The sequence below is a fragment of the Oxyura jamaicensis genome, chromosome 3, assembly GCF_011077185.1.
Source record: "Oxyura jamaicensis isolate SHBP4307 breed ruddy duck chromosome 3, BPBGC_Ojam_1.0, whole genome shotgun sequence".
In the NCBI taxonomy this organism is placed as follows: Eukaryota; Metazoa; Chordata; class Aves; order Anseriformes; family Anatidae; genus Oxyura; species Oxyura jamaicensis.
Window position 1 is genome coordinate 102,964,668 of NC_048895.1, and position 26,101 is coordinate 102,990,768.

The 26,101-nt window shown below is 50.9% G+C and overlaps 1 protein-coding gene across 6 annotated transcripts in view; it reads left to right on the forward strand.

Moving 5' to 3' along the window:
- The window catches only part of GRHL1 (grainyhead like transcription factor 1), a 33,972-nt gene continuing 7,871 nt past the window's right edge, over positions 1 to 26,101 (forward strand). Inside the window, exons 1-11 of one of the 6 annotated variants that reach the window (XM_035322988.1) lie at positions 1 to 125; positions 156 to 221; positions 2,773 to 2,959; positions 5,373 to 5,443; positions 6,850 to 7,240; positions 7,597 to 7,673; positions 8,454 to 8,610; positions 9,084 to 9,195; positions 10,173 to 10,267; positions 20,524 to 20,682; positions 25,130 to 25,181. In XM_035322988.1, the coding sequence (XP_035178879.1) occupies positions 202 to 221; positions 2,773 to 2,959; positions 5,373 to 5,443; positions 6,850 to 7,240; positions 7,597 to 7,673; positions 8,454 to 8,610; positions 9,084 to 9,195; positions 10,173 to 10,267; positions 20,524 to 20,682; positions 25,130 to 25,181 (1,321 nt within the window). In that variant the 5' untranslated portion in view covers positions 1 to 125; positions 156 to 201. Of the gene's footprint in view, positions 126 to 155; positions 222 to 506; positions 623 to 2,044; positions 2,105 to 2,772; positions 2,960 to 5,372; positions 5,444 to 6,849; positions 7,241 to 7,596; positions 7,674 to 8,453; positions 8,611 to 9,083; positions 9,196 to 10,172; positions 10,268 to 20,523; positions 20,683 to 25,129; positions 25,218 to 26,101 lie in introns of those variants that run through there. The other 5 variants (XM_035322986.1, XM_035322989.1, XM_035322990.1 and 2 more) reach the window with 5 other exon arrangements.

The window sequence follows — 26,101 nt, forward strand, 5'->3', positions numbered from 1 at the left end:
TGGGAGGCGCCGCGCGGCTCCCGTCCACCTGCGGCCGGCGGCGCCACCTGAGCGGGCGAGAAAAGCCGACAAAACCCGTCGGTGCGGCGGGCTGCGCGCTGCTCCCTCCGCTCGCCCCCGCGCCCTCCCGTCCCGTCCCGCTCCGACCCGACCCGTCCCGACCCGCCGGGCCAGTTCTGCCGCCCGCTGCCTCCTCCAGACATGACCCAGGACTACGACAAGTGAGTGCTGGAAGTCCCTGTGGGGCGGGGAGTGGGGTGGGGTGGGGTGGGGGGGGGAGAAGCCCCTCAGGGGGCGCCCCCCCTCCATCTTAGGGCAGCGACCTGAGGCGGGGCGGCGCGAAATGGCGGAAGGGAGCCCCCGGGTGCGGGCTGTGTGTGTGAGGGGATGAGGGGAGGGGGGGACACCCCTGCGGCCGTCCCGCCCCGCCTGCCCAAGCCGCCGCCCCCCTCCTCCTTAAATGCCGGGCGGCGGCCGGCGGGGCCGCGCTGCCGGGAGCGGGCTCCGCCGCGTGTGGTGTGTGCTCCCCTCTCACACAGCCCCCAATGCCCGGCTGGGGGCTGTGAGCGGGCCCCATGGACTTCTACGAGGCGCACCCCGGCGGGAAGGTGGATTTCGGCAGGTAACGGGGCGGCCCCGTGCTTCATCCCCTCGGTTTCCCTAGGGTCGGGGGGATTTGGGGCACCTCGGGTGCTGTAAAGGTCCCCTTCGCTGTCAGGGAGCGAGGAGAAGCTTTGAGCTTAGCTCCCCTTTCCTTAACACCCTCTCGTTTTCCTCCGAGCAGCCGCGGCTGTGTGCAGGGGCTGCCTGACGGCCAGCTCCGCAGCGATTTCCCCTGCACCGTGCCCGTGGGGCAGCGTGTGCTGCTCCTCGCTGTGGCCCCGCCGAGGAAATGGCAGAGAAACGGGCAGCTTTGGCGTCGTGCGGGGTTTCTTCGTGGCTGTCTTAGCTGCCGGTGCCCCTGCTTCTCCTCCCGTGGGAGCGCAGCCGTGCAGGAGGGGAGCAGCTCGGTGGGCTGGCGGTCCTGCGGCTCCTGGCATAGCAAGGATGGGTAAAAAGCATCGCCCAGCGGTTATTTCACCTTTTTCTCGCAAGAGACTTGACTTGAGGATTTGCCCACTTGCTGTGGATATTCCAGGCTCCTTTAATCACGCTGTATAAGAACAGGAGGATCCTTACGCATCCCTTAAGAGAATTCAGCTTTGTCTTTCGCTGTGCTGTCTTTGCTATTGTATCGGGGGTGTCCATCTTCTACCAATCTGTAATTTGGCATACGCGTCCCAGTCCATACATAAATCCCTACAAAGACCTAGAAAAGAGTTTGGTGAAGAGCTCGTCTTTTTTGTTGTTTGCTTTTTCCCCCAGCTGTACAATGCTGTTTTATAGGTACAAAGTGCTCTTATAAATCCTGGAAACTCCCACTTAAAGTGCCTGAAACTCAGCCGAGCTGTCCCACTGAAGCTGTGGGACTGCTTGTGTAACCGATAAAGGATCGAACGCATCATTTACAAAGTGCTTTGCAATCTTTTTGGTGGTGATAAATGCAGGATAGTGCTAAGCTGATTAGAGCGTTTCACAACTTTGTATTTCACAACTTTTTGTATTTGTAGTGTACTTCAATCTCTGAATGCATCTGGGTAAATAACAGATGAAAAGAATCCTTATCTTCCGGGGAAGGGGTATAATGGTGGTGAGGATGCGTTTTGGTGTTTGTTTTTTTTGTTTGCCTTTTTTTTTTAAACAAACTGTTATCGATCTATTAAAGATGCCCGGTCTTGGATTATTTGAGGAAATACAAATATCCCCTGTTCCACCCAATCCAGCAAACTAATGTGGCACTTGCCCTGGAAGAAAAACTGAGCTTGTCTTAAAAGTCAGATCTTAAAAATGTTTTCTTGAACTGACTCTAAAGATGAAGCATGTGTTTTACCAACAGGACCCAAATTTGTCAAGATGCCTAAGCTGGTAGGGCAGCATGCTCTGCAGTTGTCCTGCTTTCAGTTACGTGCTGAAGGTCCAAGTCTTGGACCTTTCTCCTTTGCAGCAAGAGCAGAATGTTCAGAGTAGTTTCTCAACGTCCTACATCATCAAGGAAATAACCAAGGTTTTGTCTCTTTCCCAGTTACAACTTGTCTTTGACTCAAGCGAGGCTCGCGTCTCTTCAGCAGTAACTAGACAGCAAGTCTTTTGGCTTCCGTTGTCAGAAAAATTCACTTCTGTGTTGATTTTGAGGAGACTGTCCAGTTTTTCCTGTGTAGTCTGTAACTAATCATCAGTTCTAGGTGGTATTTTAATGTGGACTCGGAGAGGGCAGACACCTTCTGAAGGCTCTGGGAGAAAGATGTTTTGTTAGTTCACACTTTCGAGTTCCGCATGGAAACTAGAGCAGGTTACGGCTCGCTACCATTACGTAGGATGTGCTGGAGGTTTTGTAGGTGGTAGGCCAGTAAGCACGTATAACTTCTGGGCTGGATTCAGAGCGTTAGCAGGTCTGTTGTGCTCTGAAACGGCTCTGTGATTGTATATGGGCTGGGGTAATCCAGCTGAGTTTGTTCACATTAATCCTGATTTACACTGAGCACGGGTGAGATCAGAATTAGGTTTCTGGGCTTTTTGTGTTGACTAATCCTTGCAGTGCACTGAATCAGAATTTGAACCCTGTGAAACTGGGGCAGCTAACTTTAAAGAACTTCAGGAATGTTTTTCATGACTTCTAACAGGTGTTGTTTCTTTTTCTTTTTTTCTTTCTTTTTTTTTTTTTTATGATTCAAGTAAAAGACCCGTGCTGGTTCTTCAGAATGACTCTCTCTACTCCCAGAGACGTCCGTACACCAGCGAAGATGAAGCCTGGAAATCCTTTCTTGAAAATCCCCTTACAGCAGCTACCAAAGCTATGATGAGCATCAACGGCGATGAAGACAGCGCAGCTGCCCTCGGACTGCTGTACGATTACTACAAGGTAGATTGCCGTGGGTGTGCTTTTGGCAGCCACTGGAGCTTTTATTCCACCGGTGGAAAAAGCATCATTTGCTTGATGACAAAGAGTCATTGCATGGATTTTGCTGAAGCCATGAATATATCAGGAGGACTTAAAATTAGATGGCTTTAAATTTTTTTTTTTTAAAAAAAAGAAATTTCAAGAGAAATGAGTTTATTTTAGCTCAGTAAAATAAGATCGTCTGGATCTTGTTATAATGGTCAAAAGCTTCAGTAGCACTTTGACTCTAGGTTCTGCAGGAGGCAGAGTATTAAGTAGTCTTGATGGATGAAACTTTGGAGCATGTCCATGTCTGAATGTAAATATGCATTTCCTTTTGCTCATGTGATCCCTGTTCTGGTGGGGCCGCTGGCTTTTGCGCTGCCGTGAAGCTACGGAGACAGAATTTTTGGTTGTGGGTGGGAGAAGGTCAGTCAGAATGAGTTGCTGCCTGCATCCTTCAGTGAGCTGTTAGTCTGTTTATGCTTTTAGAGCTGTGGTTGTGTCCCCTTAGCATTCAAGGTCTTCTCAGAGACATTTACCTTGCTAGATACCCACGGGTGAGTTGAACCCAAGCAGATAACCTTCTGATCTGCATGGAGAACATTTCATTGAGCTTTCTTTAAATATGGGAAGCCCAAGCCAGGGTGGCTTTCTTCACCCCAGTGCTGAAGACAGTGGAGGCCCACAGACACTTGCAGGCAGGGAGGTGTCGTGCTTCTGTTCGAGTGCCCTGGCTCCCCAGGCGGAGCTGCCTGGTTTGTCTTTGCTGAGCAGGCAGGGAGGCCAGAGGGCTGACTTGGCTCTGGGGCCTGACGTTTTGGTTAATGTCTTTCAACAGCAGTGAGTGCAATTGCTAGCCTCAGTATGTTCCTCAAACCCTAGCAGAGGTTGCATTGGGCATACAAAATCTTTGCCTGTCTTTTTTTGATTTGAACACGTTTTATGTATCAAAATATTCTTGTAATGCTTTATATGGAGCTTAGCGCTCCACACATGCAACAAAATGCCCCAAACTCACTGGTGTGAGTGTTACTCGTCTAGTTTGGTGAGAGCATTGCCTTTCTGCTTTGCAACTGTACTTGCTGTGCTTTTGGGTAGGGGAGGGAGAAAAATACCTTCTCCAGAACAATTTTAATCCACAGAATCAATTTTGATTTTAAATGTGTAGATTACAAAGAGAACGGCCATGTCGATCCTTCATGCTTGGCAAAGCAGAAGGGATTTGCTGTATGTTAACGTCTAATTCGGGGCTTCCTCATGTTTGGTATCAGTAGGTGTGTAGAAAATTCGGTGGAAAAACAGGTATTCAGCACACTTGTGTGAGGCAGGACGGTTAGGGCTGAAAGATTTATTGGAGGCTGCGATGAAGTAATGTCAGAGGGACAGCGTCTAGGCATTCGCAATACGCCCCCTCTCCCTCTGCAATATTAAAAGAAGCGATGAGATCACCTTTGAATGTTTTATATTAAAAAAAAAAACACTTGAAGACTCTTCTGTTTGATTAATGGGCTACCCTGATCCTTCGACTGTTGCTTGCAGGGCCTTTCAGAAGTTCAATTTTTGGTCAAAACTTGGATTCTGCAGCTGTGTTGGGCTTTGGGCCACAGGCAGTTTGGAAGCACCTTGTTCTTCGGTGAATAGTTGTGGTCAAGCTCTTAGTGGTCTCCATATAGAGGTTTTCAGAGTTCTGAAATCCAGTTCTGGGGTTGTTGGAGTTCTCGTGTTACGTGGAACAGACAGGCTTTAGTCAGGGGCTATTAAGAGAAATATGCTTTTCATGCAGCTACGTCGGCAGCATCAGAGCTAATTAGCAGCAGAGCGGTGATTCTTCACCTTGCACCTGAGCTGGCAAACGCGGGCAGTGTCTGAGTGTGCTCGTGGAGGAAAGGGAAGTGCTGGGAGTTGACTCCTCCTTGTGCAGGAAAACGTTTGCTTTAATCCTTCAGGTGGCACGCTGGGTCCAAGTGCCGGGGCACCGTTTGAGCCTGGTGCCCCCAGTCCTCTGGTCTTTGAGGAGAAAGTAAAGCCTTGAGTGGCTTTGGAGAACGTTGAGGCTGTCCCTCAGGTCCAGCTGAGGTGCTCCTGCGAGGGCTGCTTTTTCCTTCTGGCTTTAGCATGGTTTGACACTGGCAGGAGTGCAGGGCTTACGGGTGTCCAGGTTGGTGGCAACAGGATCCTCCGAGCAGCACGTGGGACATGTCTGGCGTCCCAGAGCTGCACGGATGTTAGCAGCAGTCAGGCTGTAATGCTAATAATGACTGGTATCGGAGAGCGATGCTTTCTTAATTTGACCAAAGAGGGGGAAGAGCTGTAATGGCTGTGTTGGAAGGACCAATTTTTTGTGTGTGTATGGGAGGAGGAATGCAATTACAGCGTGTGTTGTGTTTCCCAGGTGCCAAGGGAGAGGAGATCTTCAACAGCTAAGCCAGAGGTAGAACATCCTGACCAAGATCATAGCAAAAGGTATTAGTTTTTATTATTGCGTTTGCTTGTCTTCCTTCACTCTTAGACCACCAAAGCTGCTGAAAGTGAACTTGCCCCAGGAACAGGACAGGGACTGGACTGTGATGTGGAGAGTTGAGGCCCATACTGCTTCTTATTGCCATCCGTTCTGCTTTCTGTCTGCTTGTGTCATACAGTCAGCTTGGCAGAAGCTGCTTCCTTCAATGTTAAGTGAAGGCTTCCCTTCCCAAGGCTTGCAGAGGTCTTTTTTCTTTTCTTTTTTGCATGCAGTTATCTCAGTTCTTCACTGCCGATTTTTGGTCTCAGGCACCAGCAGCATTGTCCCCTCACACGTGGGCTGAGAGGGAGGGACTTCAGAGTGTTTGTGAGTTAGTTTTTCTTACTGTTTGTGGCCTTCTTTTGTATCCTCTAGAACTTCTTTTGTTCTTCTTCCGCTTCCTGCCCTCCCTCTCTTGTGCCCCCTCCCCGAAGCAGACAAAGATACCGATTAAATAAATATTAAGAGTGTGAGGTTCATTCAAGACAGGCTTCCACTCCCGCCATCCTCTTCCTTTGGCCTGATTAGAAGATTAAAATGTCTTAAGGACCTGAGGTGAGGTTTTGTGGTCTGCTCGAATGACTTCTGGTTGAGAAGAGCAGCCTGGCTCCCAGCCACATGTTCCCACTGCTCCCCTGGCACCAGCTGTGGTCTTCCGCTGACCCAAAACCTAGCAGGACAAAAAGTGATTAGTTTTCTGCCAGCGGAACAAGCTGAACTGGCTCACCAAGGGGATAGTGGTGCAGAGCAGAGGGCAGGACCACGTTGTTGGGAGGGAGAAAGGGAGGGAGGGAAGGCTGGCTCTTAGTGGCTGCTAGCTGTGAGGTCAGCTCGGCCGCAGGTGTCAGTGTCATCCTGACAGAAATGAGTATGGCGGGGTGGAGAGTGTGCAGCTATGCAAACCACCCTGGGGAGTCTCGGTGGGGATTTTCTTGGGGGATGTGCACAAATGAGGGCGGTAATTTCCCTGGGAGCTCTTCTTGGGTGGCAAACTTGCAGGGCAGAGGAACGGCGACCTTGTTCTCGGCCCCCCTCCAACCACCAAACAGCAGTTTCATGCAGCCTGGCGTGAGCCTGCACGTGGTGAGAGGAGCGTCACAGCGCTTGGTTTTGGATCGCTGTTTTCCAGGCAGTGAGAATCGGGGCTGTGAACCCTCACCCTTTGCTCCAGGGTAACTCATCTCCAAGGTGGAGTTATTAGCACTGGGTGAGTGGTTTTTCTTTTTTCTTCTCAGCTTTTCAGGTTAGGGTAGAGGTGTTCCTCACAGACAGAGTTGGTATCAGCTGTCATTGTTCTAAAGGCTGAAAAGCAGTTCTTGTTTAATGAGAAAATTAAAAGTGTACTTACTTTTTTCCTTGCCGTTTGAAGGAACAGCATCCCGAATGTGACGGAACAGTCACTTATTTCTGCTGGAGAAAACAGAGTCCAGGTCCTGAAGAATGTGCCTTTCAATATCGTCCTTCCGCACACGCCCCAGATGGGCATGGACAAGAGGGGCCACCTCACGACCCCTGACACGACCGTCACCGTCTCCATCGCGACGATGCCCACCCACTCCATCAAAACGGAGACACAGCCCCACAGCTTCGCAGTGGGCATCCCTCCGAGCGTCTACCACCCCGAGCCCCCCGAGCGGGTGGTGGTGTTTGACAGGAACCTCAATCCCGACCAGTTCAACTCCAACACCCAGCCTCAGAACTCCCAGAGGCGGACGCCGGACTCGACCTTCTCCGAGACCTTCAAGGAAGGCGTGCAAGAGGTACAAAAAAAGGCACTCTGTGAGTGTGTCTTTAATGGTATCGACTGAAAACAACAGTAACCAGTCACTCATCAAGGAACGGTGTAGCTGCTCCCTTTCTTTGAGATTTGGGGAAGCTTTAAAATGTTGCCATAAGTTGACTCAGAAGGCTTGTGAGATGTTGTGCTTAGTTGACACCCAAAAGTTTTGGATTAAAAACCTGCTCCAGTGTCCTGTGTGTACAGACCAAAAATCAACTTTATCTGATGGCCAATTTGCCTGCCAGAAGTTCTGTGGTAACACGTATCTGTTTAATCTTGACTTTTCTTGTTGCTGCTGTGTTAATTGTTGTGTTTTGTTTTTTGTGTCTGCACCAGGTTTTCTTTCCTGCTGAATTGAACCTCCGGATGACCAACATGAACTCAGAAGATTATGTTTTTGACAGTATTTCTGGGTAATGCTTTAACACTCCCCTTGGCCTTTACTCTCTTCTCTTAGATTTGGGTTTTATGTGAGTAAGCAGTGCAGCTCGCTCCCTTCTGCAGCGAGTCTGTCAGGCTCTGGGGGCTGTGGATGTCAAAAGCACCAACAGTACCTGCTCATTGGAATTGAATAGTTGAAAACTATTCAATTCTTATGTACATCTTCAAGGAAAGCGACCTGTAGGGTTGGAAATATCACCCTGTTTCAGCTGCTGTCCTTGCAGCAACTCCCTGTCCATAAGAAGGTGCGGCGGCTGTCAGCAGTCATCTCTCGGAGCTGGCTTCTGGCCTCTTGTGTCTCTGCTGGAAAGCCACAGCAGAAATGGGAAGCACGAAACTCATATGAACTCCGAGGGAGGGGAATGAGGTAGTTGTGTTGGCTGCAGTTGACCAAGAGGGAAGAGCAGACCGTGGCCACTGAATAACTTATTAGCTTGTGAATTTAATTGCTAATAGCTAATGGATAGTTTTCTGTTCCATGAGAGCAGCTTGCTGCTCTGAGACGGAATAGAGAGCTTCCAGACCGGCCTGCTGTTGTGACTTGGAACTTAGCTTGCCACGAACTTCTCTGAAATCTTCGTTCATGAAGGAAATAGTTTAAAAAGGGGCTCGTCCTGTTTTCCAACTTCCTCGCCTGTTGATGGCTTAGTGAGTCAACTAACGACTTTGGAATTTCTCCAAATTAAATGTAAAACATTTAATCAGCTTTCCAGGAAAATGCCTTAGCAATCGCTGTCCTCTTTGCTTCGCAGGAATAATTTTGAGTACACCCTGGAAGCCTCCAAGTCTCTCCGGCAGAAGCCAGGGGACAGCACGATGACTTACCTAAACAAAGGCCAATTCTACCCGATCACGCTGAAAGAAGTGAGCAGCAGCGAAGGAATCCATCACCCCATCAGCAAAGTCCGAGTAAGTGGCAGCTCTTGTGGTTTCTTGGGAAAGAGGGTGTGTGTTGGTAGTCTTAAACTCTCCCAAAGCACGCTAATCCCAACCGGAGCACTGGCACGCCGGGCAGCTTACCGCTCTGTTACGTCAGCGCTCATTCCTCTGCCGTCCACCTCCTTCCCGACCAACCCCTCCTGGCGCAGCCTGCTAAGAAGCAGTGTCAGCACTTGTGTGAAGGTGATGCAACACCTGCAACGAGGTTCTTGGACTCCAGTTAGGAGGGCAGCTCTGCTCAGCTCTTTGTGACCCAGAAAGTGCTGCTGTGTGCCCTCCTGCTGGGCAGCACGTGGGCCAGCTGTGCTTCTGCTTTGCAAAGTGCAACACGGAAAACCTGACACCAAGGAGAACTTCCAAGACAAATGTACTCTGCGGCCTTTTCTTTCACATGTTTGCATTTTATTTTCTTTTAATCTTCTGCCCTCCCCCTCTCCTTTCAGAGTGTCATCATGGTGGTGTTTGCTGAAGACAAAACAAGAGAAGATCAGCTCAGGCACTGGAAATACTGGCACTCGAGACAGCACACAGCCAAACAAAGATGCATTGACATAGGTAAAGGAACACTCTTCATGCTGATGTCAAACTCCAGCCTAATTCCTTGGCATGGTTTGGCTTTCTGCTAAAGCTTTGTTATTTTAAGCAACCTTTGGATTACGCTTTCAACTCTCCGCAGCTTTGCTGAAAGACTGGAGAGAGCTGCTGATTGTTTTGAGCTAATGTTGTATTTTTTAGGACTCCTTAGAGGGGCTGGATTTTGGAGGGCTTTATTTCTTTCAGGAGAAGACTGAGTTTAGAGCCCTGCACTGGGAGATTTAATGACTGTCTCCAAATTACAGTTGCTTTGGCATATCTTGGTGGCTGTAGCTAAATTGCAGCCCACGGTCTCCGTGGCTGTCTTAAATACCGCGTGTCTTCAAAGGCTAAGATCCTTGTAGAAATATCTCGACGCTCATGATCCTCCTTTCCCCAGCTTTGCTCACAACTGGCTCTTGGTGCACGTCAAAAAAGAAAACACTGCAAATTTCCACTCGCCTCTAGACAAGGCAGTGGCTGGCTGGCGTCCAGCCTTCTGTGGCTGAAGGCTGGGCTGTACTCCTCGTCTTCCTTCTGCGAATAAAAGCAGGGATTAATCACTTGGCACTTAGAGCAGACGCACATGCAAATCTTTGTTATTGAAGGAGTTTTATAGGGAGCTTATTCCTCTGCCATCCGGAGCAGAGCTTCCCGTGCGCTGCAGGTTATGGCACGGGGCATGCAGTATCTGTGGTGTCTGCTTTTCCCCTAGGAGTTTCTAGTCGGGATTCTCTGTGAGCCCCGTGTTTTGCTCCTCCCTCCTGTTTTTTGATTTGTCTGTGTGTTTGGTATGAGAGCTATTTGCAGACTTTTTAATGATCCATTTTTAAATACAGTTCAGCTTCCTTTGCCCCCAAGGGGTTGCTGAGGAGTTGCAGTTTCTAGCTGCTCTGTGTGATTAAGAGCTCTGGACGGTATCGCCTCTCCCTCTCCCTCACGCCTCTCCTTTCTAACAGCTGACTACAAGGAGAGCTTCAACACCATCAGTAACATCGAGGAGATCGCGTACAACGCCATTTCCTTCACCTGGGACATCAACGAGGAGGCAAAGGTGTGTGACCACGCTCAGATTTCCTGTCCTTTCGGGAGATTCGCTGGGCGGGGGGGAAGGGAAGGGTGTGTGGCCTACCCCGTGATTAGCATGTAACGAGTTTGTTTACACGCTAATGTGAGGCAAAACCTCCTGGCTGTTTCTTAAGAGGGTTTGGATGTGCAACCGTGGGGAGCTTTGCAACTGCTTTTAGGTTCTTGGCAGAATCATCTCCCTGAGAGATGAGCACTGGCAGAAGGAAGCGCCGAATGCTTCCAGAGCAGACGCGGTGGTGCTGGAGGTGGTGCTGAGCGCAGCGGGGCTTGGCAGTTAGCACAGCCCCTTGGAGGAGCTGGGGGGCATTTTCTGAGGAGTTAAGGTTGGGATGATGGGCTTGTCTTCAGCAGATGAGGGAGTAGCTGCTGTTTTTGACATACCCAAGCATGTGTTGCTGAAACCAAGGATGCCAACGCACGGTGACCTATTTGGAGCTCCAGCAGCCTCCCAGTGAACTCCGTTTTGATCTTGCTGCAGAACTTTGGGCGCTGCAGTAGGTGTGTAGGTACGGGCGGCTTTCCTGGCCGCTGGTTAGCTGTAGCTGTGTGAAACCATTCCAGCTCTCAAAAAGGATCTGTGCATCTTCCAGCTGCCAGAGAGGACGGAGTCCTCGCAGTTCCACAGGCTCTTCCCAGCACTTTGTTGCTGGAGTTGAAGTGTGGAAGTCGTCTTTGGAGAGTTTCTGTACCACCTCGGCAAAAACAAGAGGCCCAGGAGATGTCATCGCAAGTTTTGCTCTGTGCTACACCCGAGTTTTAGATAAAAAGACGCAGGGAGAAGTCTGGGGTGTTGCTGCTGGCTTTCAGCTCGGTGGGAGAAGTGTGGGGTGCTCAGCAGGCAGTAGTGAGGAGCTGTGTGTGCTGCTGGCTAGAGGAAGCTGCCTTGCAGCGTGCCTGGTGTTACTTGGGTATGGAATTGGGCACCAGGCTTCCTGGTGGCTCTCCTGAAGAAAACCCACCCTCTGACAGCCCAGCCATTGTTCTCCCGATTTCACCTCTCAGGACAGCCTCAGCAAGCAAAGAGGCAACGAGCAGATCAAGATAGGTGCTAAAAATTCACCATGTCCTCTACAGACAAAGAAATACGCTGTGCAACACCTCCCCTGTGCCATCCTTGGCACGTCCAGGCAGAGATGCTGGTTTTAGTGGGGCCAGCAGCGTTCCTCTAGGTGAACCAACAGGGGAACCAAACCGTTCAGACAGGTTCCTCAGCAGGGAGCTGATGGACTTCATCTGCGTGAACCTGGTGTAGGTGGTCATCGCCCAGGTGCTCGACAGACCCCGGAACGTTCAGGTCTTGCAGGTCCGTAGGGAAATTGCCCCTAGCAGTTTGAAAATGTCTCAGACACCCCCTGGGGTTGTATTTCAGCTCACGGGGTGAGGTGGTGTGGGGAGATGTGACCCAGACTGGTTTTGTAACTGCATAAGGCAAATTGGCCTCCAGACTTTCGCTCCCAGTGTGCGAGATCCATGTGCTTTGAGCCCTGCTTTGTGTGAATCTGGTGAAGGGGCTGGGATTCTGGGAGCCAAGGTTTGTACTCATCATATCAGGATCAGAGAAGACCAAAATACCGTGGATTTAGAATGTTCCAGGAACTCTCCTTTGTAACAAACGCTCTGTGTTTTAAACGTCTGTTTAGCTTTATTTTTTTTCCCCGAGTGGATGCATTCTGTCAGTGGTTGGATTTCTCATCAGTAGAGCTGCTGCTCTTTCTCAACTCCTGTGATCTTATCAGGAGATGCCTGAGCCAACTTCAACAATTTTTATTGCATGGTTCGCTTACCTTGTGTGCACGCACTCCCTCCTTCTCCCCCCTCATCACTTTTTTTCCCCACCCAAAGAATATTCTTGAAGAATATGAAGAGAAGGGAGTGAGGAGAGCTGTGTTCCTGTGGAAGACCTGTAGCATCAGAAATAACTAGTGTCTGATGTGTAATAAGAGCAGTGTTGCATGGGTGGTGTATTTAACCAGCCAGCAAGCCTTGCTTATTAGAAACTTGTCCTGGGGTTGCTGCTTCTCCCCTTTTCCTGGTGCTCTTGGTTCCAGGTTGCTGTGGGAAGGACTTGGTGCTGTGCAGCGCAGTACGGTGGTGTGAGGCTCTGCGCCTGCGGTTTGTGCTGTAATTGCTCAGTCAGGCAGCCAGGGCTCGGGGTGTGGGTCAGAACTACTAGGGGAGAAATGCCATCTCGTCACACCGAGTTGCTCCTTGCTGCCCTGGGACCAGAATTTTACAAGAAATTGCCTTGCCTCATGTTAGCCCTTGCTGTGGGGATGTACAGGAATATCAGAGCTGCTTTGTCCACGTATGAGCGTGTCACCTCGCTCCCTGAGAGTGCTTTGGTCTGGAGGCACAGGGGAAGGGGTAAATTACAGTGAAGAAAAACTGTTTTCACAAGAGCTGGGCATGACTCCTGGATGCAGGACGTAGCAGGCAGGTCTGCTCGGGGCGACTGCTGGTGTCCTGCAGCCGGCTGGGTGTGTGCCGTGGAGTACACCAGGAGCACTTCATGTGTGACAGGCTTTTCCCACTCTGGGATCAGTGCCTGTGGGCTTTGGAGCAAATGTTTTGTGCTTCTTTCTGGCAGCTCCTCTCTGCCCTCTTCTGTTCCTCTGAGAATGCACAGGAGTCGCTGGGAACGGCCAGCCTGGGGAAGAGCGCTGTGCTAGGAACTCATGGGTCTTCCCGAGCGTGTCCAAGCTGGAAAAGGGCTCAGGGCCTAAAGTGAGGGGAAGGGAGCTGAGGGTGGCGAAGAAAAACAGCTTTTGAGTGGGAAAGAGAGGCTGCCTGTAAGCGGTGCTTCCAAGATTGGAAGGGAGAGTGAAGATAGGGTAGAAAGATGGAGGGGAGATGCTGTGGAGAAAGGGGAAGATGGTGAACTGGGAACACAGCTGACGAGGAGGTGAATTGTTGAGCTGGGGATTTAGGAAAGTCAGCACGGCTACTTGGGAGCAGCCCCAGCTGGGTGGAAGCGTGGTCTGATGAGTCTGACAGATGGGGAGCTGATACACTCACTCGCACGCAACAGGTAACGCTGGAGTCACCCTGAGGCTTGTGGAGACTTCAAACAGTTTCCCACCCTATCCCGGGCTTCTGCTGCGTTGGGCAGACGGTTGAGGTAGAATTGTTTTTTTTGGTAACAGCTTTTGGATGTCTGAACACAAGCTTGTCATCTTTCGCTTCTGTGAAATCATTAGGACTGGGATAGAGCTTGCTGTGGAGGTGCCTGCCCCTCCTCGTCGACCAAGCAGGCTTGACCATCTTTAAAGTCTGTTGCTGAAGTGGGGAAGAGGAGTTCCTGTCCTTGTAGTGCTTGCTGGGTGGATTGCCTCCACCTGGCAATCAGGAGAGGCATCTGTAGGCTCAGGGGATGAGTTTTTGAGGCTGGGAGCCGTCTCCTCTCATGTCTGTACAGCATGCCCGGTTCTCCTTCCCCTGGCTGGTGTCCGTTACAGGTCTTCTGATGGAAATTGTCGTTATGCGCATGGTTAAGCACGCGTTTCTTACCAGTCTTTCCTGCCACTCCGTTCTTACTGCTGGCTGTCGTCCTGTTACCTCTGCTGCTACCCGTTAGGCTGTGTGAAGCAAATTCTCTCTCCCGTACCTTTGGCCTGGGGACATGGCCTGCTCTCGGGTCAGTGACAGTTGAACAATCTGGCCGGATCGGTTTCCCCAGGGGTAACTGGCTTTGCTGGATCCGGCTTTGCTCAAGTCCTGTCTGAGCTCCTGCCCGGTGGAGCAGGAGGGCCGGGGCTGGGGCTCTGCCCGGGGTGAGCCGGCGTGCTCTGAGCCGGCCGGGGGGGGGGCTTCGGAACAGCTCACGTGCCCAACCTGCTCAGCTGCAGCTTGAAGGAGAGACAGGATTTGGCAGAATACAGTAAAACACACCCGTGTCTTCTCAGTGGTTGTGTCTTTGATGGATTTTGTGGCTGCAAGAACTCAAGGTGGTGTTTGGAGCACCCTTTTGAGCTGTAAGCAGACACTGTGTGAAAAGACCCTTTCCCCTAAAAGGTGGTACATAGTAAGGGTCTAACCACAGCCTTGGAGGTGGATAATACTGTGCTAGAGCTTCTTGCTTCTTTCTACTGAAGAGGAGGTGCTGTGATGTCTCTCAAGTGGCACTCTGAATAACAGAGTTTAAACAATGCTTTTTTTTGTCCCAAGATGAGTGGGACAATCCTGCATTAACGTAATCTGAGGCTAATTTGGATTAGCCTTTAGAAATATTAAATTGCACGGTGAGGGTGGTCTTCTGGCAGGTCCTTGTGCTTCCTGCCTGCAGTCCCTGGGCAGGACTTTTCTTCTGGAGAGGGCAGACTTCTTGCTCTACCTTGAAGTAAGGCTGGGGTGTACGCTGCTGATTTATTTAAGAGTTTCTTCTAGCACAGCCTTCTCTTGGTGTTCGCTGTAGGAAGAGCTCAGCTTCTGTGATTGATGAATATTGCCCGTATTTATATGGATGCCAGTGTAATGAAGCAGCAGTCATATGCCTCATTAAAGAAGGTGTTGCCACCTTGAGCTGCATTGAGGCCGTACAGGTTTGGTTAGTTGGAAATGAAACTATGAAATGTGATGAGTCAAACATACTTCAAGGAGAGAGATTGGTGTGGAGCCAATGCTACAGACCACAAGTACTTTGAGGCACAAGTACATGCAGCGTTGGAGCAGGGATGTAGGAAAAGCACAGCAAGCATCACCTGCCTCTCAACACGGACCTCTCCTACTCTGGCCTGGGTTCTCTAAAACCAAGTGTCTGTTGCCCTTGGTTCTAAATGTTGCACACCAGGAGGAGTTTCTCAGTTAAGATCTTCCCTCAGGACTCGGTGTCTTGAACTCCACCGTCTTTCTGGTCTTCCAGCTGGCTCTGAAGCTCGCAGCATGTTTCATAAAGCCAAAACCAAACCCTTCCCCCAGTGAGCTTTCCTAGGGAGAAAGCTGGGTGCTGGTATTTTTTTTACTTCCATTCCTTTCATACCTTATGGCAAAACTTCCTCTCCAGCCATTTCTGTGCCTTTGTAGACTTCATTCTTTCAGATTTTTTTACCGTATTGCCAATTTTTCTCCCCTCAACCTGCTGCTTTTGTTTTCTTCCGAGCCACCCCGACGGGAGCTGACACCTGGGCTGCATCTTTATCTTATCGGAGCGTGGGGCGGGGAGGAAGCGCTGGCAGGAATGGGAACCTCTCTCCCCGCTTTTCCCACGTGCTGTGAGCAGAGACCTTCATGTATTTCCTTGCCCCAGAACACGTTGGAATAACAGTCGGCGTTCCTCTTTGAGCAGGAATATGCATTTTCCTTTCATTACCATGCCTTTTCGTTCTGTTGGTGGGATGAACTTGCTCTGAGGACGTTCTTTTATCTGCGACTGGGCGATGGTTCCCACTCCGCCTTCCCTGGCGCTTGGTGCCAGGCACCCAAATGGAGCTTCGGAGGCTCCAATGCAAACGAATTCCTCGGGCTGCGAGCAGGATGGTGCTGAGCGGGGCTGGAGCGGATGCGGCCGTGTCGCGGGCCTGCCAGACGAGCCTTATTTGGAGTGTCCGATCCCAAAGGCGGGAGGCGGCTGGGGAGCCCACAGGTGCACGAGTTGCCCAATTTTTTTTTATCTCCCTTTTCCTGGCTCGCCTCCTGCTGATGCAAAACCTGCGGCGCACACGTGGGAGGTGAAGAAACGAATGTGAGAGCAGGAAGATTAGCGACCTCTCAGGTGATCCCTCCTAAGCTGGTTTGGTTTTTTCCTTCTTTTAAAGACAGAGCAGTCTTCTCAGCACTGCTTTCTTAGGACGTGCCTCGGTGGATGTGTGCAGGCAGAGCTGTGCTTGCCCTGCCTGCACTGCGAGCTGCCTGGCCGCGACCCAGCACCCATCCTGGAAGCCTCACTTCGTTAGCACACCACGCTGCTCTCAGAAGGCCTCGGAGCCACGCTGGTGTATAAATCATAAGGCTTTGGGGCCAGAGGATTTGCATCCAGCCAGCTCTCAGCACCGATTGAGCATGTTAAGGTCTATTTTGTGTACATCCCATCTTGTATACGTCCACATGGACGTATCCTTAGAAAAGACCCTTTATTTTTCTCTTCTGTGTCCCTATTAGTCAAAGCCTTTAGAGAAACCACACGCTTTCTGCCATCAGCACTTCGATAGCAGCCTTGGAGTTCCTGGGCAGTTTCTCTTTCACGGGTGGCTGATAACTGAGTTGTCAGGGGTGCTCCTTGGGACTGCTTTTACCCAGTCAGCCTCAAAGGTTCCTCTTCTGGCTAGCTCGGTCGAGGGGTTCTGTGAAAAGTGAAAATAACACGGAGATAAAAGGTGGCTGCACATCAACTGCTGCCTTCCCCGGCCAGAGACCACAGGAAGGAGCACGCAGCCCCGAGTCAAAGCAGCGCGTGGCGCGGCACGGATCCCATGGGTCCTGTTGGGCAAGCTCTGTGTCAGCCCACGGGATGGGTCTGTGAGTAGGGTGCGTGGGGAGCTGTCCGCAGGTGAGGCTGTGCCTCTGTGGGGTGGAAATGGTCCCAGGTTATGCTGGGATCCCTTTGCCTACCCTGTGCAGGGCAGAATGCTGAAACTGGTGAGCCATGGTCAGGGAAAATGGCATTGGGTTGCGTTCCCTAACAAGGAGCTCGTTGCAGTTTAGCCAGTGTCTGGTGGGAGGCGATGGGACCAGAACAATCCCAAGCCCGGCTTGTTCAGAAGGACGTCCAGGAATCGCACGCTGGGGAGATGTTACCTACTTCAGGTCTCCCCTGTGTGTCTGTGTGCTGGGCCAGCACTCCCAGGCTGCTCATTGCCACCCAAGCTGCTTGCCATCACCTGTGGCAACCCCAGACGTGCCTACCTCCTCTTCCACTCCGCAGTGAGTAAGGAGAGGCTGTCCAAGGTGACATCTCATCTGAAGCTTCTGCATGTGTAGCCTTTGGACTAAGCAAAATTGTAAGCTCCTTGTGTGACAAAGGAGCGCGGCGTCCAAGATAAACTGGGGAGAAGAGATCTGGGTACGCAAGCCTTCATTTCAGAAAGGCAGCTTTCATCTCGCTGACAGTGAGGTTCCTGCAGCGCTTTGATTGCCCTTTAATTACGCCTCTTTTTCCTGGTTTGTTTGAAAGGCAGATCTTGTTAGAAAAAGGTGCTGTGTGGAAAGAACTTGGCTGTCTCCGCTGCCCTTCCTTGAGGGCATGCAGCAGAGCAGCCGGATTAATTTTTCCTGCGTTATTAAAACTGAAGATTGTTTCTCGTGGATCCCAACGTGGGCACAGCGCCTTTCTTACGAGTCGCGAGCAGGCGGACGCTTAGAGCAGCCCGGGAAGTCACAAGGTCGGTCTTCTTCCCACGCTGCCTCCCATCATGATCTCAGATCTCTGCTTTAAAGCCTCGGTTTGTCCTTTCTGTGAGGCCGAGCTGCTCCTCTGCTCCCAGGACGGCAGGACACAAGATGTGGTGGCAGGGAACTGGTGGGTGTAGGGCTCCTGTAGCGCGTTGGGGTGAAAAACCAACAAAAAAGGAAGAAAAAGTAAAGTCTGGCTTTGGCTGGAAAGAAAAGCCTGGAAATATGATTCAATATACGCTCAGGGCTTAACTGCCAAGCAAGCAAAATAGCTCGGGAGCAGGTTTCTAATCCTTTTCAAAATCTGTTTTAAAGAAAATCTACGTAACTTTTGAGGCTTTGACTCATGGTTGTAAGCGCTTGGGCTTGACAGCGCTCTATTTTTAAGTGCCGTCTTTGTGTTGAATCCTGGGAGGTGAGATGAAAATGTTTTTTTTTTTTAAAGTAACAACAAATCTTAATATAGCTGAGAATGCGGAACTGCCCTTAGAAAAATAGGTTGGACACATGAAAAGGAATCTTGCTCAGCAGGCTGAAGACGCAGAGCAACTTCTGCGGTTACGTTTTTCTTTCTTCTGGCAATTTTGGGGTGGGGATGTTGCTGGCGCAGTCACTCAGCCTTACGTTTCTTCTCAAACGCGAGTCAAATCTTCCTGAACAAGAGCTCCTGGCTGAAACTGCTTGAGCCCCAGCTGCAGAAGCTGTTCTCTGAAAGTCCGTTTTTGTGGAACTTGAGGGGACTTGAAGCTCAAAAGTAGGACTTGGAGCTACAGGGTGGGTAGGGAGAAGGAGGAGGTGATCCTTTCCAAAGGGCTTTGTAGGAACAGGAGAGGCCAGGCTCTGAGGGAGGCGCGAGGAGGTGGTGGTTGTCATCTGCCCGGCGTCCCGAAGACTTAAATGGCATTAAAATGAAGTCAGCCATTCAAAGCCCAAACTAACCAAATGAGGAGAATTTCAAGTGGGAGGATAATCTTTGTCATCTGACGGGCGGTCCCGAATTCCCATGGGACACCCATGCCCTCCTGCTGTAGCAGCACGCACCCGTCGTGTCGAGACCAAGGCTCCAAGAGCCCCGTGTGCTTTGCCTGGCTGGTAAGCCCGGCCCCCGGGGAGCCTCTCGGGCAGCAGCCTGGAGGGAGAGCCCAAAACTCGGACCCGAATTCCCCAGAAGGGACACGGTGCCTCTTCTGGAGAGCTCACCCTGCTGGGGTACGGTGCTGCCAAACTCGCATGGGATTTCACAGGAGCTGTGAGGCTGTGGCAGACCTTCAGTGGCTGCTGGTGCGTGTTTCCTCACACAACACCCTCCTCTTCTCATACAGACATGAGAGCTGCGTGTGAATATTCATCAGGGGTAAATAAACTTAAAATTAAAAATGTAAAAACATGCAAACACCGGAGCCAAGGCTCTCTTAAAACAACCCCCCTGCCCAGGGAACCCGATTATTCAGGCTGTGCTCGCAGCTGATTACACGGCTCGGAAAGGGGTGGGAGCAGCTCTGCAAACACCTCCAAGCTTTCCCCGGGGGCGTGCCAGCGCCGCAGGCAGAACAAGCTTTGGGAGTTGAAGGCAGCAAAAAGGGGAGGCGGGTGGATGAAAGTCGGGGTAGCGATCTGTCGGGTCGGTCTCTGGAAGATGAAGAAGAGTTTATTGTAAGGTAATTTTCCCAGCTGTGGCTTGTGACATAGTGCTCCGAAAAAGCTGAGGCGTTGCCTTAAAACCAGCAAGGGGCTTAGGGTGCTGGCACGCGAGCTGGGAGGTGAGTGGGCAGAACCAGTGCTGAGCCAACACTCACCGTGCTGTCAGCACCCCTTCTTTGCCCCATTCCCTGCTTCAGGCCGCAGGCAGCTGTCCCTAGGCTGCCAGAGACAGACTGCCGGTGTTCATTACGTGTTGTTTCACGTGTTTTAGTCTCTCTGTGCACAAGTAGGACTCCACAGGGTGTATGTCAGTGGGATGGGGGCTTGCACATGGGGCTGGCCAGGCTGGTGGTGCTCATGAAGCTGAAGGGAGCACAAGAAGCTGCGTGCCAACCTGGAGCATTCCGGTGAGTTACTGCAGGAGGAGTAAGTTGTAGAATCGCAGCGTCACTACACCAGGCTGCTCAAAGCCCCATCCAGCCTGGCCTCGAACACCTCCAGGGATGGGGCATCCACGGCGATCCCAATGGAACCTTTATGCTTTTCCGAGCTGCGTTTGAGGCTTCGCAGTACTGAGACGGCTCCGGAAGGTGGCACTAGCTGCCTGCAGAGCCTGTCAGCCCGGTGCCTGATGTTAGAGGCAAGAGAAGTCAGCAATTAGGCGGTGGGACCGTGCTCCTGCAGCCTCTGGCAACGTGCTTCTGGCTCCCACAGCTTTGATGCCTTATTTATTTATTTTAAGCTTTTTATTTCAGAGGTGGGTTGCCAGCCTTAGTTCACGAGGCAGGGAGGAGAGGAGCCACTGCAGGTCTGGGTAGCCGATAAATCCCTGGTAATTAATTGTTGCAGCTTCTTTTGAGACATGCCAGTAATGAGGATTGTGTCTGCAGAAGGGCCTGGCGCACAACACATGTTCTGGACGCGGACACAGAGCTCTGCTCTGTTTGTTCACAGCCACATGAGAATATTTCTTCCTTCTGGTCAGCAGCGCCGTGCTCCTTCACTGGTGTAGGGTTTTTTTGAGACAATTAAGAAAATAAAATTAGATCCACTGAAAATCACTCTTAATTCATTTTTCCCCTAATTCAATTTTTTATTAAAATAATGAAAATATTACCCTTTCCCTTTGGTTCTGAGCTTTAACAGGATGCTGCAGGGCGTTCTGAGCTTTAACAGGATGCTGAGTAGTCCCTTGCTCAGTGGCCAACCAGAAATTTCCATGGCACTTCTGATGGACGCTACTTTCCTCTGCTGCAGGTCTTCATTTCAGTGAACTGCCTCAGCACGGATTTCTCCTCTCAGAAGGGGGTGAAAGGCCTGCCCCTGAATCTTCAGATTGACACCTACAGCTACAATAACAGGAGTAACAAGCCCGTGCACAGAGCCTACTGCCAGATTAAAGTCTTCTGTGACAAGGTAAGGCTGGGTCAACGTGCCGATGATGCTTTGGGGAAGGCTGTTCCACAGCTGAGGGGGCTTCTTTCTCAGCCTGCCGCTTGGTATTTTGGCTCACTGAGGGCTCCTGTGCGTACGCAGCCTTTGCAAGGGAAAATATTTCAACCCCTTCCACTTGGCTCGTGGATGTTATGATGACCTCAGATCAACTTGCTGCTCTCAAAATGCCGGAGCACTCCTGAGCACCGTGTTGGTGCTGACTTTGGAGAAAGGTCAGCCCGTGGCAGAAGATAAATGTGGTGGCCCAGACACTGAGAGAGCCCCAAGGACTTCACTAGGAGAAGGACAAGTTGGCGCAAATGAGCGGGTGGAGGCTTTTATTTTTGCCCAACTTGCGTCGTGACAGCCTTTTAAGTGTCTATGTGTGTTCTTATTGTACTCATCCAAAAAAAAGGAGAGATACCTGTCCTGTGTGCAGCAAATGTTGCTGTTTTTGTTGTGCTCCTGTGAGTATAACGAGTCTGTTCGCAGGCTGGAGGGGTGCCATGGTTTGTCTGCTCTGCCCGTGCATTTAGCACCTAGAGAATTCACACCTTTCTGCAGTCACGGATCACCTGCAGCTGCGAAGGGAGCACAGCGGAAGCTGAGCCGTAAAAACCTCACTGGGTTTGTGGAGAAGGGATATTTGCCCGTCTCTGTAACCTGCTCCCATCTGAACCATCTTCTGAGGGACCAGAGCAAGCAATGTGTGGTGCTGCTCACAGAGCCACCAAGAGCGCTCTCATGGGGCTGAGCGCTGCCCAGAGCTCCCAGCCCCTCTGTTGATGGCTATGAGCCATGCTGACTGTTTTGCTGGCTCCTTACTTGACTGGAGCCTCTCATTCTTTGCATCCGTGTCATCTCTGGATGGGCGTTCTGTGACCCTGGGACACTGCTGCAAAGATCGGCGTCCCTGCAGCCTCCCAGAATGTATGGAGTCTGCCTCTGCTGTAGCATCCCATCGATCTACTCTGCCACGTTTTATTGTCCGTTTTTGTTTTAAATAGGCCTCTTCTTCTTGCATGGCTGCGAGAAGCTGCCTGTAGTCCTTGGTATAAAGCCGTGTAGTTGTCTGCAGGTGCATCCTGAGAAGTCTCCTTGGGGTGATTTCTGCAATTAATTTACCAGGGATTTAAATTATTGCTGCAACCCCTCTGCAGATGTCCTTCTGTGATAGCGTTTCCCTCATCCTGTAGGACTGGCTGTATCTTAAAGACTTGTCAGGGAGCCTCGGAAGCTTTGGTCTCGTGGATTTTCTCCAGGCCTAAGCCTTGGAGGCATCTTTTTCCTGTCCTTTTTTATTTTTTCCCCTTTTCCTCCTTTAAAATGAGACTGAGACAAATTCGTTGCAGTAAGCTGTTTGATTATCTGGGCGTCTTGTGTGTTATCAGCCCTTATTTTATTATGTTATGTAGGTATGTATTTGCTATACCACCGAGTGCAGGCTTGCTGCAGGACGTGGGGGTTCTTTCACTCTGAAGTTGCCCGGCCCATCAGTGACACTGCTAAAATTACTGACGTGCCACCGCTAACGAGACAAGTTGGTTAATAAAAGGGCAGACTTAGTGAGTGCGTAGCTTAAAGGAAACTCTTTAGGTCCATGCTATAAATTCCAGCCCATCTAGTTATCCTGCCACGCCGCTGCATCCTTTATTTTCACTTTGGATTTTGACCTTTCCTCCTGCTTGATTCCTCCAGATGCTTTGCAAATTGGAGCTGAATTAATGGGGGGAAGGAGGGGGAGAGAAGGCACCGACTCCTAAACCCCAGCCCTGTCCATCCCCTCCAGCCACCTGTAAGAGCCCTGGCATTTCAGAAAGAGCTCCTGTTTTCCAGCAGCAGTTGTGCTTTCAATCTTAAGCAATCAGCTTACCGGGGATGTTTGTAGGACCACCGTTACTATAGCATCCACACAGCACGGCCCTTAATATGTTTGTTCTCCTGCTGCTGCTTGCAGGCGAGTGCTGTTACCCCTGCTTTTGTCATGGGGAGCCAAGTCTGAACTGGGGAAAAACCAGCACAAAATGGTCGTGCTGTGGCCACCCAACCCGGACAGCTCTGTGGAGCCCCTCTGTTCGAGTTAAAGCCTGCCTAAACTAAGTGATTTTGAACCCCAGCACTGGCACAGCAGTCCTCTGCTCTCTTTTTTTATTATTTTTTGGTACAAATCAGCGGATATCCCATGGAAGGAAGGACCAACAGTTCAGTTAGTGTTGTGTGAGGCTGTCTCTTCCCCCAACTCAGTAAATCCATCCTCGAGTAGCTACACTGTGCAGACCTCTTCTTGTCTGACCTATTTAGCAAGCCTGACAGCGAGGAGACGAGGCTCTGAGGATCTGTGGTGAGTGCCCCTTTTCCAGCGCCTCCTGCACGCTGTGGAGCATGGCTCAGGCCTCCAGCTGGCTCCCTGGAGCGCCGTGCTGTTCTGTCAGACTTGTTTGGCTGTCCCCAGTGCCCTCAAGTCTTCAAGCCCCTTTGCCCTACTTTCCACGAACAGGGGAAGCGGCTCCTAGTGACATTTCCCTGCCAGCCAAGCCCCCCGGCCGCGCTGGCAGATGCAGAGACACGTCAGGCATGCCAACAGGGAGCCCGGCTTGATTTACGCAGCACACAGAGCCCTGCTGACAGCCCGCCTGGTGCTGTTGGAGCGGCCAGCAGGAGAAAGGCAGTGACACGGAGCACCCGGCGAGCTCCTCTGGCTCCCAGAGACTTCTGTGCATTTTGACCACGTTGCAGCTGGGCTTGGCCTCCTCTCCTGCGTATCTGGGGCTCACCAGTGAGCACTGTTCCATGGCAGGAGGGAGGAATGAATGGCTGCCCTCTCCAAAACGCAGCTTCCCTTTTACAGCCCAAGGATCCCTTACACAACTAGAGATTTAGCAGGAGAAAAGCAACAACCAACAAACCCTGCAGCCTTTAACGCGTTGGAGGAGCATGAAATCTTAGATTTTGGGCTGTAGGCTGTTCTCTAGGTGATGAAGCTGGGAAAAACTCTCTTTTAGGAGCTTATTTGTCCCACAGCTGTGGAATGCTGGGTTCCTGTCTCTTCTTCCCCGTGTCTCTTTTTCTTCTTTCCTCCGAAAGTATCTTACCCTGAATCAGAAAGGGCTGTTATCAAAGCAGCTGAGATGCTGCAGGTTGCAGAGACCCAGGGAAAAGCAGGTTACTTGAAAACAGAGCTCTGAGACTGTACAGAAAGGGAGGAGAGTGGAGGTTTCCTCAAAATGCCTACAGATCCTGGTGATGGTTCTCTCTGTTCCTCACATTGAAGACAGCGCTGTTCTGTAGCATAAAGTTTGAGTGGCAGAACTTCAGTAATTCCATACAAAAGGTAGAAAGCACAGGGCTGGAGCCAAAAGTGATCTTCCTGCTGCCATCTTCTGCGATGAAGCTGAGATGTTGCAAGCATCTTGGTAAGGGAAGCCGCTGAGGGAGGCAGTGCAGCTGTGCTGAAGTTCAGGTGGGATGCCTTCACCATACTGCTGGAGCCTTTCTGAGCTTTAGGGGGACAAACCCACCGCTGGCCTTCCTTGGCTTTATTTAGGAACTTCCTTTTTTTTTTTTTTTTTTTTTTTCCCCACAGCAGCTGCCTGAAGTGTCCCTGCTGCTAGCCAGGGGAAGAGGTGCCCTTCCCATGCTCGGCGCTAGGCAGTTTCCCACCCCCTTTACCACGTGTTGTCTGACATCTCCGCTGCTGTAGCTCATCTGTTCTTCCTTCCAGTGCTGCGCGAGGACGTGGGCGTGTTACTGGCAGCTTTGCAGGAGTGGGGATGGGAAGTAACGGCTTCCTGGAGCTCCCCTGTGGCCAGATAACTGTTCCCTGCTGCTGCTTGGGCCGCAGTGCCAGGGCTGCGTGGGCAGGAACCTGGGGGCTGTGGCTGCTGCTGTAGCCTGGCACTGACACGAGGAGAAGAAATAACGCCTGCTTTAAAGCGATGGGTGCCTGCAGATTTAGGTGGGTGGAGGCTCGTACGAAGGCTGCTGGCTGCACGTGCGACATGCAGAAAACTATCTGGCGCTTGGTGATCCCGTGTGGCTTCCTTTTCGTGGATCAGCATTTAGTGATTACTTACTGAACTCTTACATTGAGAAAATGTGAACGTTGTTCTTGTTTCAAAACCTCCAGCTTTATTTCATGTCATATTTCTTACGGTTGTTTGTGCTGTGGGTATCTTTTGTCATCATATCCCAATCTGACTTGGAAGACAAGCCAGCAGTTCCGTCTGGGATATGGTGGCTGGACTCCTTTAGGTGACAGGACTCGAAGGTAAACACTGGGCAGATCTCAACGTTGGTGTGTCCTGGCACACTGAAGCTGACCTCCGCAAACACAGCTCGTAAAGAATCGGTGTTCCTGCCTCTGCTGCTGAAAACCCAAACTAAAAAGACCTTCCCTCTCTCCCCCTTCCCTTATTCTCTTGTCTGGCAGGGAGCAGAAAGGAAGATCAGGGATGAAGAGCGAAAGCAAAGCAAAAGAAAAGGCAAGTGCACTGACCCCAGCTCTCAGTTGAATGCCTGTAAGTAGAAATTACTCCATGAGTATTTTAACTAGTAGATCTCATTTTGGCTACCCGTAACTAGTATTCTCCTAAGTCCATTTTTATTATCCCCTGTGGAATTGGTTTTATTTTAAGCTGTTGTTTTTGGACTCACTCATTGTTTCACAACTTACCAGCTCACTAAGGACTTCACTTTTCCACACGTGTGAATGAAGCGAAGGCCTCAGCCCTCTGTGTGTGCAAAGGCTGTGGAGCTGCCTCCTGCTAAGCATCTTTTAACTGCTGCAGATGAGGTTCTTCTGTTTTGACTGCAGCAGATCCCGTGTTTTGACTAGTTACTCACTAACAGAGCTGCTTAGAGGAACATCTGCCTGCGCTCACCTCTGCGTGGGGCAGGTGTGTGCTCCGTGCTCATCAGAGCCGGGCTATTAACAGCCCGACTGGTTTGGCAAGCACGCGCCTCTCAGCTTGCTGGGCAGGATTTTCCTGACGCAGCAGGTACAGGCAGCTGGAGCAGCTTCAGAAGAAGCTAATGCTGTGAGGGAACCCGTTTGCTCAAGGGCGGTTGGAAAAAGGGATGGGTTTTTGCTTTTCCCAGTGAGTAAAAGGTAGGTTTAGCACAGTTTCACAAATGCAGTACCCCAGCGGCTCCCAGAAGATTTTTTTTCTTTGCGTAACGGCTGCAGGGTGCCAGCAGTTTCCATACTGACTTCCAGGGTCTTGTGATTTTATAGAAAGTGCTTTCTAGGATGAATTTCCTAGGCTTGGGCTTAGCCTGAAGTGACCTTTATTTTCCTGGAAAGTACAGTCCATTGCTGTTTAGTTCTTGTGTGGGGAGTTTTTAATTGCCTTAAACCATTAAGTTGTCGTACCCCCCTCCAGGATCACTAATACCGTGTGCC